Source organism: Callospermophilus lateralis, chromosome 4, assembly GCF_048772815.1.
Source record: "Callospermophilus lateralis isolate mCalLat2 chromosome 4, mCalLat2.hap1, whole genome shotgun sequence".
NCBI classification, from domain to species: domain Eukaryota; kingdom Metazoa; phylum Chordata; class Mammalia; order Rodentia; family Sciuridae; genus Callospermophilus; species Callospermophilus lateralis.
This window is the reverse complement of record NC_135308.1, coordinates 47,903,227-47,917,569: the sequence shown is the minus strand read 5'-3', so window position 1 is coordinate 47,917,569 and position 14,343 is coordinate 47,903,227. Positions and strand designations below refer to the sequence as shown.

Below are 14,343 nucleotides of genomic sequence, written 5' to 3'. Positions count from 1 at the left end.
AGAGATTATTCCATTACATAGGATTATCACAATTCAAAGTAGCTAGGGGAGGAGTTTGAATGTTTGCAAAGAGACGATAAATGTTTCAGATATATAACCTAAAGATACTGAATTGATTACACAATGTATAATTGTACTGAAACATTGCACTGTAAAGAAGAAAAGTTATTGTTAGTTCAAAAGAAGTTAAATTTATGAAGGGGGAAATTTTTCCCTTTTTGTATTTCATACATAAAAAGTTGAGTTGCCTCTTAAGACAGGTGTTAAGTTCTAAAGTCTATACTGAAAAGAAAAAAATCATGTATTCGAAATTAACATTGATACATGCTTTAAATTGCTGCTGTAACACTACACATTGTTTTGGACATAACCCCATAGAAGAATGTTTATGTACAAAAATAAAATGTGCACAGTGATGTATGGGATATAATATATATGAAAAATATTTTCAAAAAGCCATACCAACCATTATAATCAATGCTTAAAAGAGTTAAGTTTTAAAGCAGATGATGTTAAAGAAATGGAAAGAGTACACCTTTTAAACAATTTTAGATATGCTGCTTTTATTCAAAACAATAAAACACTTGACAAACTCTAAAATCACGAAGTTTTAACCAAACCACCAATACTCTATACCAACTCTGTGAGGTAGGTATCTGCATAGTCACAAGGGATCAGTACAAGTCCTTTCTGCCCTTGTTCCTCTCAAACACTGAGAACTGTATGAATTGAAACCACTATTCTAGTGGGCTGTTAGAACAGTTGTTTCCCCTGTCTTATTCCCCACAGAGCTGCCCAAGATGTGATCTGCTCCTGGGGTTGGACCATCTGTTTTTGTGAGTTATAATATTGTTTAAAAATATTTTTATTTTTAAATTGTTGCTTTGATTTATTTGATCTAACTGTGAATCACAGAAGTATTACTACAATGTTTAAAACACTGATTACGTCTACTTGCTTTAAATACTCTCTTGGATCCCTTCTGTTTTTGTCATCTATGATCGGTAAAGATGACATAATAAGCAGGTCTAAAAACGTCAGCATGTTCCCTTTTCAGTTTAATAATGACTTCAGATCATACGGTGTTTTTGTATGTAGAAAAATTTGGTATACTACATCTCTACCAAGAAAGTAATAATTCCAAATATTACAATAAAATTATTGTAACCAGAAATGCGACACTTGGAAACAAAACACATGCACAGAAAGTAAAATCCTTTCATAAGATGACACTGCTAATGCCCCACACCAAATTTATAATAGGTAGGAAATGCATTTCCAGTCTGATATAACAAACTCCTACTCATCAGCTTCCCAAGTTGGTGATTGAGCTGAAATGTTCTCCTATGATATATTGCTACTTTCTTGGACATTTGATTTGGAAATATAGAATTTTCATGAAGTCTTTGATGTGTCATCTTTTTAGACCTTTCCTCTTGGGAGCACTTATCTCACTTCAGTGAAGAATTAATATATTATGAAAGACTTCCAAAGGATCCTGTTTTTCTCCTGATTTCTCTTCTTCAAAATAGTCTTCATGTCTAAATATCGACCAATTCATTCACTTATTTGCTGCAAAACTTCAAGGCAAAATAGTAACGTCAGTCAATAGCATGGGATTTTCTCTTTGTAAAGTAAGGTGATACCCTGCCTTTCTCATAAAATTTCCCTAAGGATAAAATGAAAGTGTGAAAAATTGCTTTAATCCTGTGCTATGTCTGAGTACTACTGTTTCTGTGACAAGCAACAGCTTTGTCCTAGGGTCCAAATTAATTAGAAAACACAAATTGAAATTTCATTCAGAATCTTATCATTTAATGGCTAATCTGATTAACTTGGGAGAATGTGACAGGTTTTTATCTCCCTATGCATACACATGCTTACTAAAATTAAAGGATAATATTAGTGACTGCACATGACAAAGGTAACACTCACTCCTGATCATCAACTGACATCAGGTTATGAATGATGAGAGCTGAAGTAAGGATCTTGTAATACTTTGTGGTATGACTCTTATCAAACAAAACTGCAGACAAGAGCATTAGATACTCATGCCATAGCTATCAGAAAGAAAAAAAAAATAAGAGAACTTCCCTATCCAGTCACTTCATATTTGCTAATTCTGCACAAGAGATGGTGAATCTGGGCTATATGCTGCTATGTAGGTGACAGCATTATAAAAATTTCTGACAGCAGACAACTAAGTTTTTCCATTCTGTTGCTAGAGCTAACCAAAGATGGTTAGTATGTTCCTAGTACTTTCCTAAGGTCTTTGATGCTAATAGACAAGATCCAGTTTCCTGAGAAACGAATAAAACTATGTGTTTTCAGGATCATCTGGTTCCTAAAGTAATTTTCCCTTTACAAGTTATCTTTATATTTATTCCTAAAAATGACCAAACTCTTGTTTAAATGTTCTGTGACCATCAGGTGTGCCGACCAGAAACAAATATTTCTCATCTTGTTAATTCTTCTATTGATTAAAAAGTGTTCCACAAACCAAAATATGGGAAATTAGAAAGTTCAAGTTTCTTTCAGTTTTAGCTGACAACAAAGAATTATACCAGAATGGAAAAGTGGAACTGGTCTAAATGCACAAAGCTTGCACTAAAAGAAATGCTGACTTTCCTCCACTATTGTAGGATATTTTATTGTAACAAAATATTTAGTTTCATAGCTACATATTATTGTATGAGTACCCACTGAGGAGGATAAATTGGATAGATCGTATATTTGACAAATTGTACTGTATATCCAATTAACATAAGTAATTTTGGGAAAAAAGATATGAAGTATCTCCCCCCCCACCTTTTTAAAATCTAATTCCATATTTTCCCAGAGACTTTATAGACAACATAGTATCAAGATAACAACTATAGACCATAATTAAAATCTCAACATTAGAACCTGCAACATGTAAAAATTCCAGTTATATATTGCTAAGCATTTGTCAAATGATAATCAAATGTTTGTCATACAATGGTTTTTAAACTTGTAAGATAATATTTGGATGATTTACACTGCCTTAGGTCCTTTTGTTTGTACATTAGCTCAAATTCTAGTAAACTCTGTTTTTTAAAATTTTTCATCTCGTTAGTCTTTGGGTTATTACTTCTCGATACATAATAGAGATGTATATAAGCAATAAGAAGATGACAAAGAAATCATCTAGAAAGCCTAGAATTCCAAACAAGGCTTCAGGTACAAAATCTAGAGGTGATATTAGATAGAAAAAAGCTCCCATCAAACAAAGTATTATCCTAATGCGGAACATCCAGAAAAGACCCCCAACAGAAAACATTTCCCTGAATGCATGTCTCAGTAAAGTAGGTAGATCCATGATTCTTTCCATAATCTGGTAGAAGGAAAAACAAATATTAAGATTTAGCATCTAAAATGACAAGGTAATAAATAATATAATTTTCTTACAATGTGCAAACTCAGTTAAAATGAATTAAGGAGTTTCATATGATTGAATACCATGTTTTCTAATTATGTGTTTCACTTAAAAATCATTCTCTAATTACTGGGTTCTTATAAAATAGGTCTTAATTGAAGAAAAACAGCTAGAGTCAATAAGCTTAAAATATGGGATATACAGGTTGAACATTCCTTATTTAAAAATGTGACATCCAAAATGCTCTAAAATCCAAAATGCTCTGAAATCTGACTCACTTCAAAAGCCAAAACTTCTTCATTGTCACCAAAATGATTTTGGATTTCAGAGCATTTCAGATAAGGGATATTCAACCTACAGTCATGCAAAACTCAGGTTATTTCTATTTTGAGTTAGTAAAATAAACCAAACCAAGAAACCAGTGTGCTGGACTGGTCTGAGTCTTATGCTTGGGTGTCAGCTTTACAGTGTGAATTCCATTACTTATCAGCCTGGTGAATTTGGGGACAGTTGTTTAACTTACTAGAGATAATTCAGCTAAGTGCACATTTAGTAATTAATTAAGAGTAATCCCTGGGCTGGGGTTGTGGCTCAGTAGTAGAGTGTGCATCTTGCACATGTGAGGTACTGGGTTCGATCCTCAGCACCACATAAAAATAAATAAAGGTATTGTGTCCATCTACAACTAAAAAAATATATATTAAAAGAAAAAAAGAGTAATCCCTGGGCTGGGGTTGTGTCCCAGTGGTAGAGCACTTGCCTAGCATGTATGCGTTACTGGGTTCAATCCTCAGCACCACATAATAAAGTTATAATGTCCATCTATAACTAAAAATATATTTTTAAAAAGTAATCCCCAAAGATTACTAAGAACTAAAAGAGAGTCTGTATATGAACTCTGTAAATTATCAGATAACATCTAAATATTACACATTAAAGATATGAAGGCTGTTTAAGAATAGCTGTGAAATTGATGTCTTCCAGTGAAATCACTTCTCTTCATTCCTCTGCCTACAGTTCTGTTATTTTGATTTGTATAAAAATCTAACTCTGCATATATATTTAGCAAGTACCAAATATATTGAGAGGACAAAGGAAAGAGAAATGCAAAGAACTGAGTGAGGAGAAAATAGGTTTAAAAACTCAGCTAGATAGCTTGTCACTTATCTTCTTTTCACTGCTTTTGGAAAACTAGTCACAGGAGAACAGAAATGATCTTTTTAGAATGACTTCCTTTGATAATTTTCTCTAGGCATGGAAGAAACTTAAAAAATAAATAAATAAAAACAGCTACATAACTTTCACAAAGTCTATTTTAAATATTCTCATGACCAGCCAATATGTCTTCTGAATATCTTTCTGTGCTTTATCAGAGATATTTTGTTCACTTCTAAAGTGGTATCATCATTTATACAAAATCTATAATAATTAGGCAAAAAATATGGAATAGTTTACAAGAAACATTTGTATATCAAGTATAATCTTAACTCCAACTTTGAAGGAGGTAGAATATCAAAGAGTTAACTCTTTTTATTATAACTTCATCATATAACATGTCTTTTCATTAAATATTTGACTCCTATAAAAAATAATGAGCTGGGCTGGGGATGTGGCTCAAGTGGTAGCGCGCTCGCCTGGCATGCGTGCGGCCCGGGTTCGATCCTCAGCACCACATACAAACAAAGATGTTGTGTCCGCCGATGATTAAAAAATAATGAGCAATGATGTTTCACATTTAAAAATTTGAATTAAAAAATCTCAAAAATATTTTTTTAGATGTTGATTAACCTTTATTTTATTCATTTATTTATATGGGTGCTGAGAATCCAATCCCAGTGCCTCACACATGCTAGGCAAATGCTCTACCCTGAGCCACAACCCCAGCCATCAAAATGATTTTTTAAGTTCAGTGATAATTTTGAATTTGAAACAAGATGAATTTTCAAAGAATCATTCTATAGATATACCTGAGGATATGTTAAAAAAATGTTGGATCAAAGTAGCAGAGGGGCTTCTAAATAATTATGAAGGACAACAATGTTTAAATTTAGTTTTTCTTATTGTTTAAACACCAAAAAAAAAAAAAAAAAAGGTACCTGACAGAACAAAGAACAAGGGAGCACAAAAGCACACATTTGTTTAATACTGAACCACTTTAATAGCTTAATATTTTTGGCTGGGAGGAACAGTATCAATTCTTATAAAGATAACTCAGTTTACTCAACAAATATTAAGGATCTACATCCCAGGCACTGAACATAGCACTGGAAATATAGTAGTAAATAAATAGACATAGTCCTTGCCCCACTGATTATAGTACTGTTTGTGATAAGTGGCATGAAGAAAATGCACAGAAGGCAAAACTAGAGAATACAGTTGGTGGTCAGTGGAAGCCTCTCTGAGGGCGGCTTATTTAAGACAGTTCTCATCCAAAGGATAAGAAGGTAGCCATAAGTAAAGTGAAGGGACAAGCATTTCAAGCAGAAGAAATGTCATGTGTGAATGTTTTAAAGTGGGAAGAACCTGGAGTATATTCTGAGGGCTGAGGGGGAGGCTTATGTTGCTGAAGCACAGTAAATGAAAAGAAGTGGCATAAGAGATTATAGAGGGAAGACCAGTTCAACTAGGGCCTTTCAAACCACAGAAAGGGTGGGAACAATACCCCCAAAATTGAAAGTTTTAAAACACAAGTGCACCATGATCTGAACAAACTATTTAGACTGCTAAGCAGAGAAAAAAGAAGTGAGGAGGCCCCTGCAGTTATCCAAAGCAGAAGATGATGGTGACTTGCACTAGTATGATAGGTGCAAGTGACTCAGAGAAGCAGGACTTTTTTTTTTAAAAAAAAAGTAAAGTGGGGAATGAAACCAGGGATGCTATGCCATGCACTACAAACTCAGCACCCCCCACACTTTTTGTTTTGAGACAGGATATCACTAAATTCCTCTTATAGTTTAGATATGAGAAAAAGGTTAAATACTCATGTGTGAGACAATGCAAGAAGGTTTAGAGGTGAAATGACTGGGTTATAAGAATCTTAATCTAATCAGTGCATTAATCTCCTGATAGAGAAACAGGATGTGGCTAGAAGAGGTAGGTCACTGGGGTGTGCTTTGGGGTATATATTTTGTCCCTAGTCTGTAGTGTCTCTGTCTTGTCTGTCCCTCACTCTCTCTGTTTCCTGGTGCTATGTTCTGAGCTGCTTTCCTCTGAGACCACACTCTTCTACCATGATGCTCTGCCTCACTTAGGGCTCAGAGCAGTGGAGCTAGGTATTTGTGGACTGAAAGCTCTGAAACTGTGAATGCCAAATAAACTTTTCCTCCTCTAAAGTTGTTCTTGTCAGGTCTTTTGGTTGCAGCAGCAAAAAGGATGACAAAACGGTTGCCCAGGCTGGCCTTGAACTTATGCTCTTCCTTGCCTTAGCCTCCTAAGTATCTCTGATTGCAGGTTTGCATTATCACATTAGTGGTGAGTCAGGACACTGTTATGAAGCAAAAGTAACAGGATACCCCCAAAAGAAAAAGAAATAATGAGACTTATAGATCACACCAGGAGAATGGAGGTTAAAGGAAATTAAGACTGAGAAAAAATGAGTCAAGGAGGGAAATCACTTTAATATTAAACATGTAAAGTTTGAAATGCCTATGAAATATCCAGGTAGAAATGTCAGCTAAGTAGTTAGACATACAGAGTCTGGAGCTCACTCAGAAGAGAAGTTTAGGCTTCCCACTTAAATCCACACTTGGTATATGCTAGTTTATGAAGTACATACTCAGTCATGTACACACTTCTAAAATCATTTGTTAGATTTTGAGAAAACCAGAATCAGTCAGTATAATGCAAAAATTTTTAATTTATCAAATGCTTTTTGGAGGGAAGAGGCAATTACCTGTAGAATTGATGTGTTCTTTAAAAATATTATGTTTTTGAAAAACAAAATAAAAATAAATGTTTTACAATAGCTAAGATGACACATAAACTTGAAACCTAGAGATATTTAAGGGAACATATCAAACAGGGGACTAGGGTAAATAAAATAGAAAAAATCCAATTGTAAAATCCTCTTTAGAAGTCTTCCCTGATAAACTGTGATTTAGACTCCCATAGAGGTGAAGAATTTTCTAGTTTCTCTGATTATTTTTCTTCTTTCTCTTTTATTTTTTATTTTTTTTGTTAGTTTCTCTTTCATAAAGATATTTATGATACTTTTTGTTTGTTATTTATGAAGGCAAACTTGTGGCCTTTGGAAAAGCTATATCTAAGTGATTAACAATGATGAAGTTTGTAAAAACTTGACCCAACACACATAATGAAATTTTTCAGTCAAAGAATACTTATCAATAAATCTCACTTTACAAAAAGTATAATGGTTCCCTCTAACCTTATGCCTGCTATAAGGTTACTTACAGATCTGGGCTGCCCTGAGAATCTCCGGTTATAATCATTAACATCTTGATGCAATCTTACCACATCCTGAGACTGATCATCTTCATCAAATACTGTTAGGAGTAAAGTTACCTGTACATTACATGAAAAAAAAAAAGCTGTTATAGCTTCTGTATCATTACTTTTTTTCACTTTGTTATTATTCAATAGAATGAAAAAAGGTTCTGAATTATATTTCACTCATTTGTTTTAATAAAAGGCAACATGGAGGGGGACAAGTTATTATTGCCTTATCAAGTGCAAATGCATCTAAGATAAAATGGGTACCATATCCAAACACTGAATCTATTTACACCAAGGAAAAGTTCAATAGTTTTCTAATTGAGTATATGTTACTTGAAGATAAAAGAATGATTAGAAAACATTCAGTAGTAAAGTGACACAATATATATATATATATATACCCATTGGGAAAAAATATATACCTATTATATTACTATAGAAAAATTAGGCATTTCTACTTTGGTATTAAAGTAATGATTCCATATTCTCACTAGTATTTAATATATCTTTGCTACCATAACAGCGATTAAGTTATTGCAAGGATCAACTCTCCAACACCAAAATCTGCTACAATTAAAAAAAATGTATTTTTTAAAAAATATATTTTTACTTCAAGTTGATACATAGTAATTATACATATTTGTTGGGTGCAATATGACATTTCAATACATATACACTATATGTAATACTAATATCAGAGTAATTGGCACACCTGTCACCTCAGATATTTATTTATTTATTTTTAATGTTTATTTTTTAGTTTTCGGCGGACACAACACCTTGTTTGTATGTGGTGCTGAGGATCGAACCTGGGCCGCACGCATGCCAGGCAGGGGCGCTACCGCTTAAGCCACATCCCCAGCCCCACCTCAGATATTTATAATTTCTTTGGGTTAGGAACATTCAAGATACTCTCTAGAAGCTATTCTGAAATATTCAATTAATTGTCGTCAATCACAGTTATCCCATTAGAACATCAGAGGTTATTCCTGCCACCTAACTGAACCTCTACTCATTAATCATTCTTTCTCGATCCTTTCCTACCCTGTACCCATCTCAGGCTCTGATTGTTACTATTTTCTTCTTTTTTGAAATAAAATTTTAGCTTCCACATATAAGTAAGAACATGTAGTATTTGTCTTTCTCTGCCAGATGAACTTCACTCAACATAATGTTCTCCAGCTCCATCTATATTGCTGCAAGTGACAGAATTTCATTATTTTTTATGGCTGAATAATATTTTATTACCACATAAAAGATGTAATTCTTGATACTATTATAGAACCATGTTTAACCCTGCTATCTCCATGGTCTTAAGAAGAATGAGCCACAGATGTCCTGGGACCACACTGGATAATCTGAAGGTGATAGATATTGAAAAATAAATTTAAAAAAATAACAACCTATAGAAAATGGTCACTGATGAGTTATGTGATAAGATAAAAATGGGAAGGAGTAGGAACAGATTTAAATCATCTCAGCTGTTGTTTTTTATCTTTCCTCAGTTCAAGCTGTTAAACCAGGGCTTCTCACTGCCTAAATGCTTTCCAAATAGCTAAGCAAAGGAGTGACTAAGCTCAGTAGGTGGTAGGAACAGCAGATATTGCCATCTCTTCATTCACAGATTTGTTAATAAAAATGCATTCTTTCAATAAACATCAATAGGGCACCTACTGTTGGCCAAGCACTATATTAGAGCTACCAATACAAAAAAGATGAAGAAGAAATGGACCTTCCCCTGGGTGATTTCAAGACCCAAAATAAAAGACCTGTTCTACAGCCTGTTCTATAGCACCGTGGGAGGTGTTATAAGATGCTTTTAGAGGACTTTTGGCTTGGGTGTTTAGAAAGACTGAAACTTAAAGGTAAACCATGGAATATGGGTAGAACTGTTTGTGTTGTGTACCGAGTAGAGTGATGAGTGTGTTCCAGTCAGAGGTACAGAGCCTGTACATTATTATTTCAATGACCATTTACTAAAGGTGCCCCATGAAGGAGGAAGTGATGTAGTATCAGTCATCTGTCTTGCCTTTAAGATGAGTTACTCTACAATTAGGAAACCAATGGCTATTATATTAAGATACCTTCATCTCTATCTTATTAGCCTCAAGTTAATTTATGGGTGGTACAAAAGATACTACAGCTTACATATGTCCTATGAAAAGTTGTGGATAGAGTCAAAGAGAAGGGACAGATAGTGGAATGAAATCTTTAATGCAAGACCTACTACCTGGTCCCTGTGTTGCTGGAAAATGGCAAAAGGTGATAAGAAGTGGTATTGGCAAATTAGCTCCAGTATTGACTTCCTTGTGTCATTCATCAAATTAGTCAAAGACGCAATATGAAAAAAATCAGTTTCCTCCTGATCATTTGAGAAAATAAAACCTGAATGAGGCAGAATTTGGAACTGTAGAAACAAGAAAGAAAGATGATCTGGACTTCCCTCTGTGCTCAAAACAACAAGCCCAATAGTGATGAGGGAAATGGGACAGCCAGAATGAAGGCTGAAAGATATATATATATATATCTTTATATGTATAAAAGATATATATCTTTATATGTATAAAGATATATATATACATCTTTATATGTATATATGTATACATATATATGTATATACATACATATATACACACATGTGAGTATGTATATGTATATATATGTGCGTGCATGCACACACACACAAAAAAAACACTGCATACTATGTGTGTTTCATAAAGTTTAAGATTGGACAAAACTAAAAATAATACATGCATGCTGAAGTGAAGGAATGTCTACCATAAAAGTCAAATAGTAGCTACTTCTAGGTGAGGAAGGAACAGGGTGGAGATTTGGAAGGAGGCCTAGGTGTGCTTCTGGGGCTATTGGTAGTTTCTAGTTCTCCATCTGATAGTAATTGCTGAAGTGTTGCTTTGTAATAATTTAATGAACTGTACTTCTTTGTATTGTGTGTGTGTTTTTTAATGGCTTTTATGTTTCACAAAGAAATTTTTTTTTTTTTTTTTTTTTTACGAAGACATTTTTGAAAAATTGCTGCTTCCATTGTGTATTTTATTTTTTGGTCTCTATGGATTTATGCCTTTACAAAATGCCCTTCACTGTTTAGTGGGGTTTCAAGAGGAAAAAAAGTAAAAGTATGCATTCAACTAGACATCTTTGGAAGTTCTCTATCCTTTTTAGGACTTTGTTTTGCATACTGGAAGACATCTAAAGGAAATGCTATTTTTTACACATATGTTCACAAATTGTTATCAGAAAAGTGTGTTTTTTTGGGGGGGGGAGTACCAGGGATTGAACTTAGGGGCACTGGACCACCGAGTCGCATCCCCAGCCCTTTTTTAATATTTTATTTAGAGACAGGGTCTCACTGAGTAGCCTAGCGCCTCACTACTGCTGAGGCTGGCTTTGAACTGGAGATCCTCCTGTCTCAGCCTCCTGAGCTGCTGGGATTATAGGTATGTGCAACCGCACCTGGCAGAAAATTATATATTTTAAATGAAAAATAAGTATAAAGCTATATAATTACCAAAGCTATATAACTGACAGACTAAACTGTATCAAAAAAACTAAGAACTTTGGTTTTTCAGAATTGTTCACTATTTTGCACATTTCATCTGTGCTAACATTTTAGTCTTCAAATTTACACTTATAAAAATGTACTGCCTCCTTTCACAGGTAGCTTCTACACTAACTATAATTGTCCATTGTGTAAATATTGTTATGTCTCTAAAAGAAATGAAAAAATTTTTAAAAAATGTTATACATTATTTAAAGATATCAGAACCTTCACTAAAAAAGGGCAGATTAAATATAAGTGAAAAAAGAAAAACAATTTTTCAAAGAAGTACATATAGGAGATATATGCTTAAGCATGATTAGCTAATTCAGATATTTCTTTACTGGTATTACAATAAAGACTTATGATTTGGGTAAGACTTAACTTCTACAACTGTCAGATTTCAAATAGAATGCCCCTTTTTGGTGGTGTCTTAATGATTTTTTTTTTTGTTAAGTAAAATCAGAAGCTTTGGATAAATGAAGTTCTACTAAAAAGTAAAAAGAATTCAAAATTTAAAATACAAAAACTATTAAAGTTTGTAAAAGAAGAATCATAAATGATGTTTTGTGGACATAAAGTATTACCGTTTGTCTACAGATTGGACAACTTATTGCCCCAAGCCATGAACCGTATCTCCAGTATGCAATAATGCAGGTACCTAATGGAAAAAAGAAAACATTAATACTGATGTTTTAAAGTCCATATATCTTGAGAAAGCTTCAAATATTTAACAGTATCACCTTATTTAAAAATAGGTTTTAGGTGCTGGGGCTGTAGCTCAGTGGTAGAGCATTTGTCTAGCATGAGTGAGGCACTGGGTTCCATCCTTATCACCAAATAAATATAAACAAATAAAATAAAGGTATAAAAAAGACAATAACATTATTTTTTTCAAAAATAGTTTTTAGGGATGGAGGTATAGCTGGGTAGAGTGCTTCCCCAGCATATGTTAGCCACTGTGTTCCATCTAAATTTTTACTCCATCCTACCAACTCTTCAGGCAAATTCAAACATAGTAACAATTCCCAGCCATTAAAAAGTATTTTTATTTAAAGTATTAGTTAAGCAACAAACATTTTTATTTAATAAAGCAAAATATTAACTGCCTCAATAATAAGGCTTCATAGAAAATACTTTATTTCCTATGTAAAATAAATAAAATAAACATCACTATAAATAAGATAACCAACAAGCTGGGCATGGTGGCACACGCCTATAAGCCCAGGAACTCAGGAAGCTGAGGCAGAAGGATCCAGAATTCAAACCTAACCTCAGCAACTTATCGAGGCCCTAAGCAACTCAGCAAGATCCTGTCTCTAATAAAATATAAAAAAGGGTTAGGGATGTAGCTCAGTAGTTAAGTGCCCCTGGGTTTAATCCCTGATTCCAAAGGGGGCGGATAAGACAACCAACAAATCATAGCATAAATGGTTCCAAATGTGACATGTATGTTACAAAAATACAAGTTTTATTTTTTTAAGAATTTAGATAACCATAATCTGGAAGTATTAATAGTAACTAAGTAGTAGTTAGATAAAATGAAGCAAGGAACCAAAATAAAATATTACATGATCTCTGCCCTACTAAAGTTTAAAATCCAGTTCAATAATTGAATTGATTCTTATTCTACATGAATTTGATTTTTCTGCTTGAAGGTATTCATGAGCAGCAAAACAGGTAAAGCTGGGCAACATTGCCTAGAGCCAGTTTATGTGACTTCAAAAAGTGGCAGGAGAGCTAAGTGGATAAGCACTAATCTTTAGGCCAATAACATGAAGGACTATTTTAAAATACTGTCTGTTTCTTAAGAGGCCAAATCATTTTCTTCTTTGTAGAATAACTGTAATCTTTGACCCTCCAAGTCCCATAAGCAAATCTGAACAAGTGGCTAAATGAGGTAGGATGGAATAAAACAAACAACAAAACCAGGTAGGATGGAATAAAACAAACAACAAAACCAGGTAGTAAAAAGTCATAAAGGAAGGACATGGAAATTCATCTTGAGATCACCAGACTGATGATCTACATAACTTCCCAAACCCATTCTTTATCAAGTTTCCTATTAAAGGAGAGCTGGGAACCCCTCAAATCCATCTCTCACTCTTGAGATGGCCTATCTTCTCCCTTGAAAGTCTATTTCTTGCTTTCCTAAATAAATCTTTGCCTCTACAAAAATGTGTTGAAATTATTTTCCATCATGTAAAGGACCCCCCTGGTCCTTAGTCAAGGTCCCCCCTCTGAGAGCTCCTTGAGACCCTCTTTCCAGAAACATTTTTTTTTTCCCATGACACTAAGCCTCCCTTCCACCTCCAAAATCCTCCCTGTAGTCTTACTCTCACCTTAGCAATCTAGCTTAACCTCCTGTGTTCCTTATTATTCTTCCAGATCAGAATTCAGAATAAGCAATGGTAACCCAATTGAGGAGACCAAGGTGATTTATTTAAATATGCTAGAAGATACCTAAATCTTTTCAAATTTTTCTTGTGGTACCAGGGATTGAACCCAAGGGGTGCTCTACCACTGATCTACATCCCCAGGTTTTCACTAAGTTGCCTAATTTGGCCTCAAACTTAAAATTCTTCTGCCTCAGCCTCCCAAGTAGCTGGGGTTACAGGTGTGGGACACCAAGTATGGCAGAAGGTAGCTAAATCTTGAACTGGTTAATATTAAATAAAAAGGAGTACAGAGAGGGATGCAGTAGAAAGTTAAACACAGAGAAGAAAGGATCTGAACTGAACTCTGTGGGATACATATGATTCAGTAGGCAGAAAACATGAGGGAGGACAATTCAGGGTTTATGAACAGCAAGAGCACATGCTATGGGCAGAAATGGTCAATGTGAGCATAATGGTGACCAAATAAATAAGCAGAAGCTTATCCATTGGACACTATAGGGCCAACTGGACACTATAGGGCCTGTGGGGAACAACAGGTT

At 34.2% G+C, this 14,343-nt stretch overlaps 1 protein-coding gene across 3 annotated transcripts in view; it reads right to left on the bottom strand.

Moving 5' to 3' along the window:
• Positions 1–564: 564 nt before the first annotated feature.
• Positions 565–14,343, bottom strand: part of Rnf170 (ring finger protein 170) — a 41,033-nt gene continuing 27,254 nt past the window's right edge. For all 3 annotated transcript variants that reach the window (XM_076853786.1, XM_076853787.1, XM_076853788.1), the window contains exons 5-7: positions 11,993–12,066; positions 7,808–7,918; positions 565–3,355 (exon numbers count right to left, since the gene is read on the bottom strand). In XM_076853786.1, coding sequence (XP_076709901.1) covers positions 3,086–3,355; positions 7,808–7,918; positions 11,993–12,066 — 455 coding nt within the window. In that variant the 3' untranslated portion in view covers positions 565–3,085. The remainder of the gene's footprint in view (positions 3,356–7,807; positions 7,919–11,992; positions 12,067–14,343) is intronic.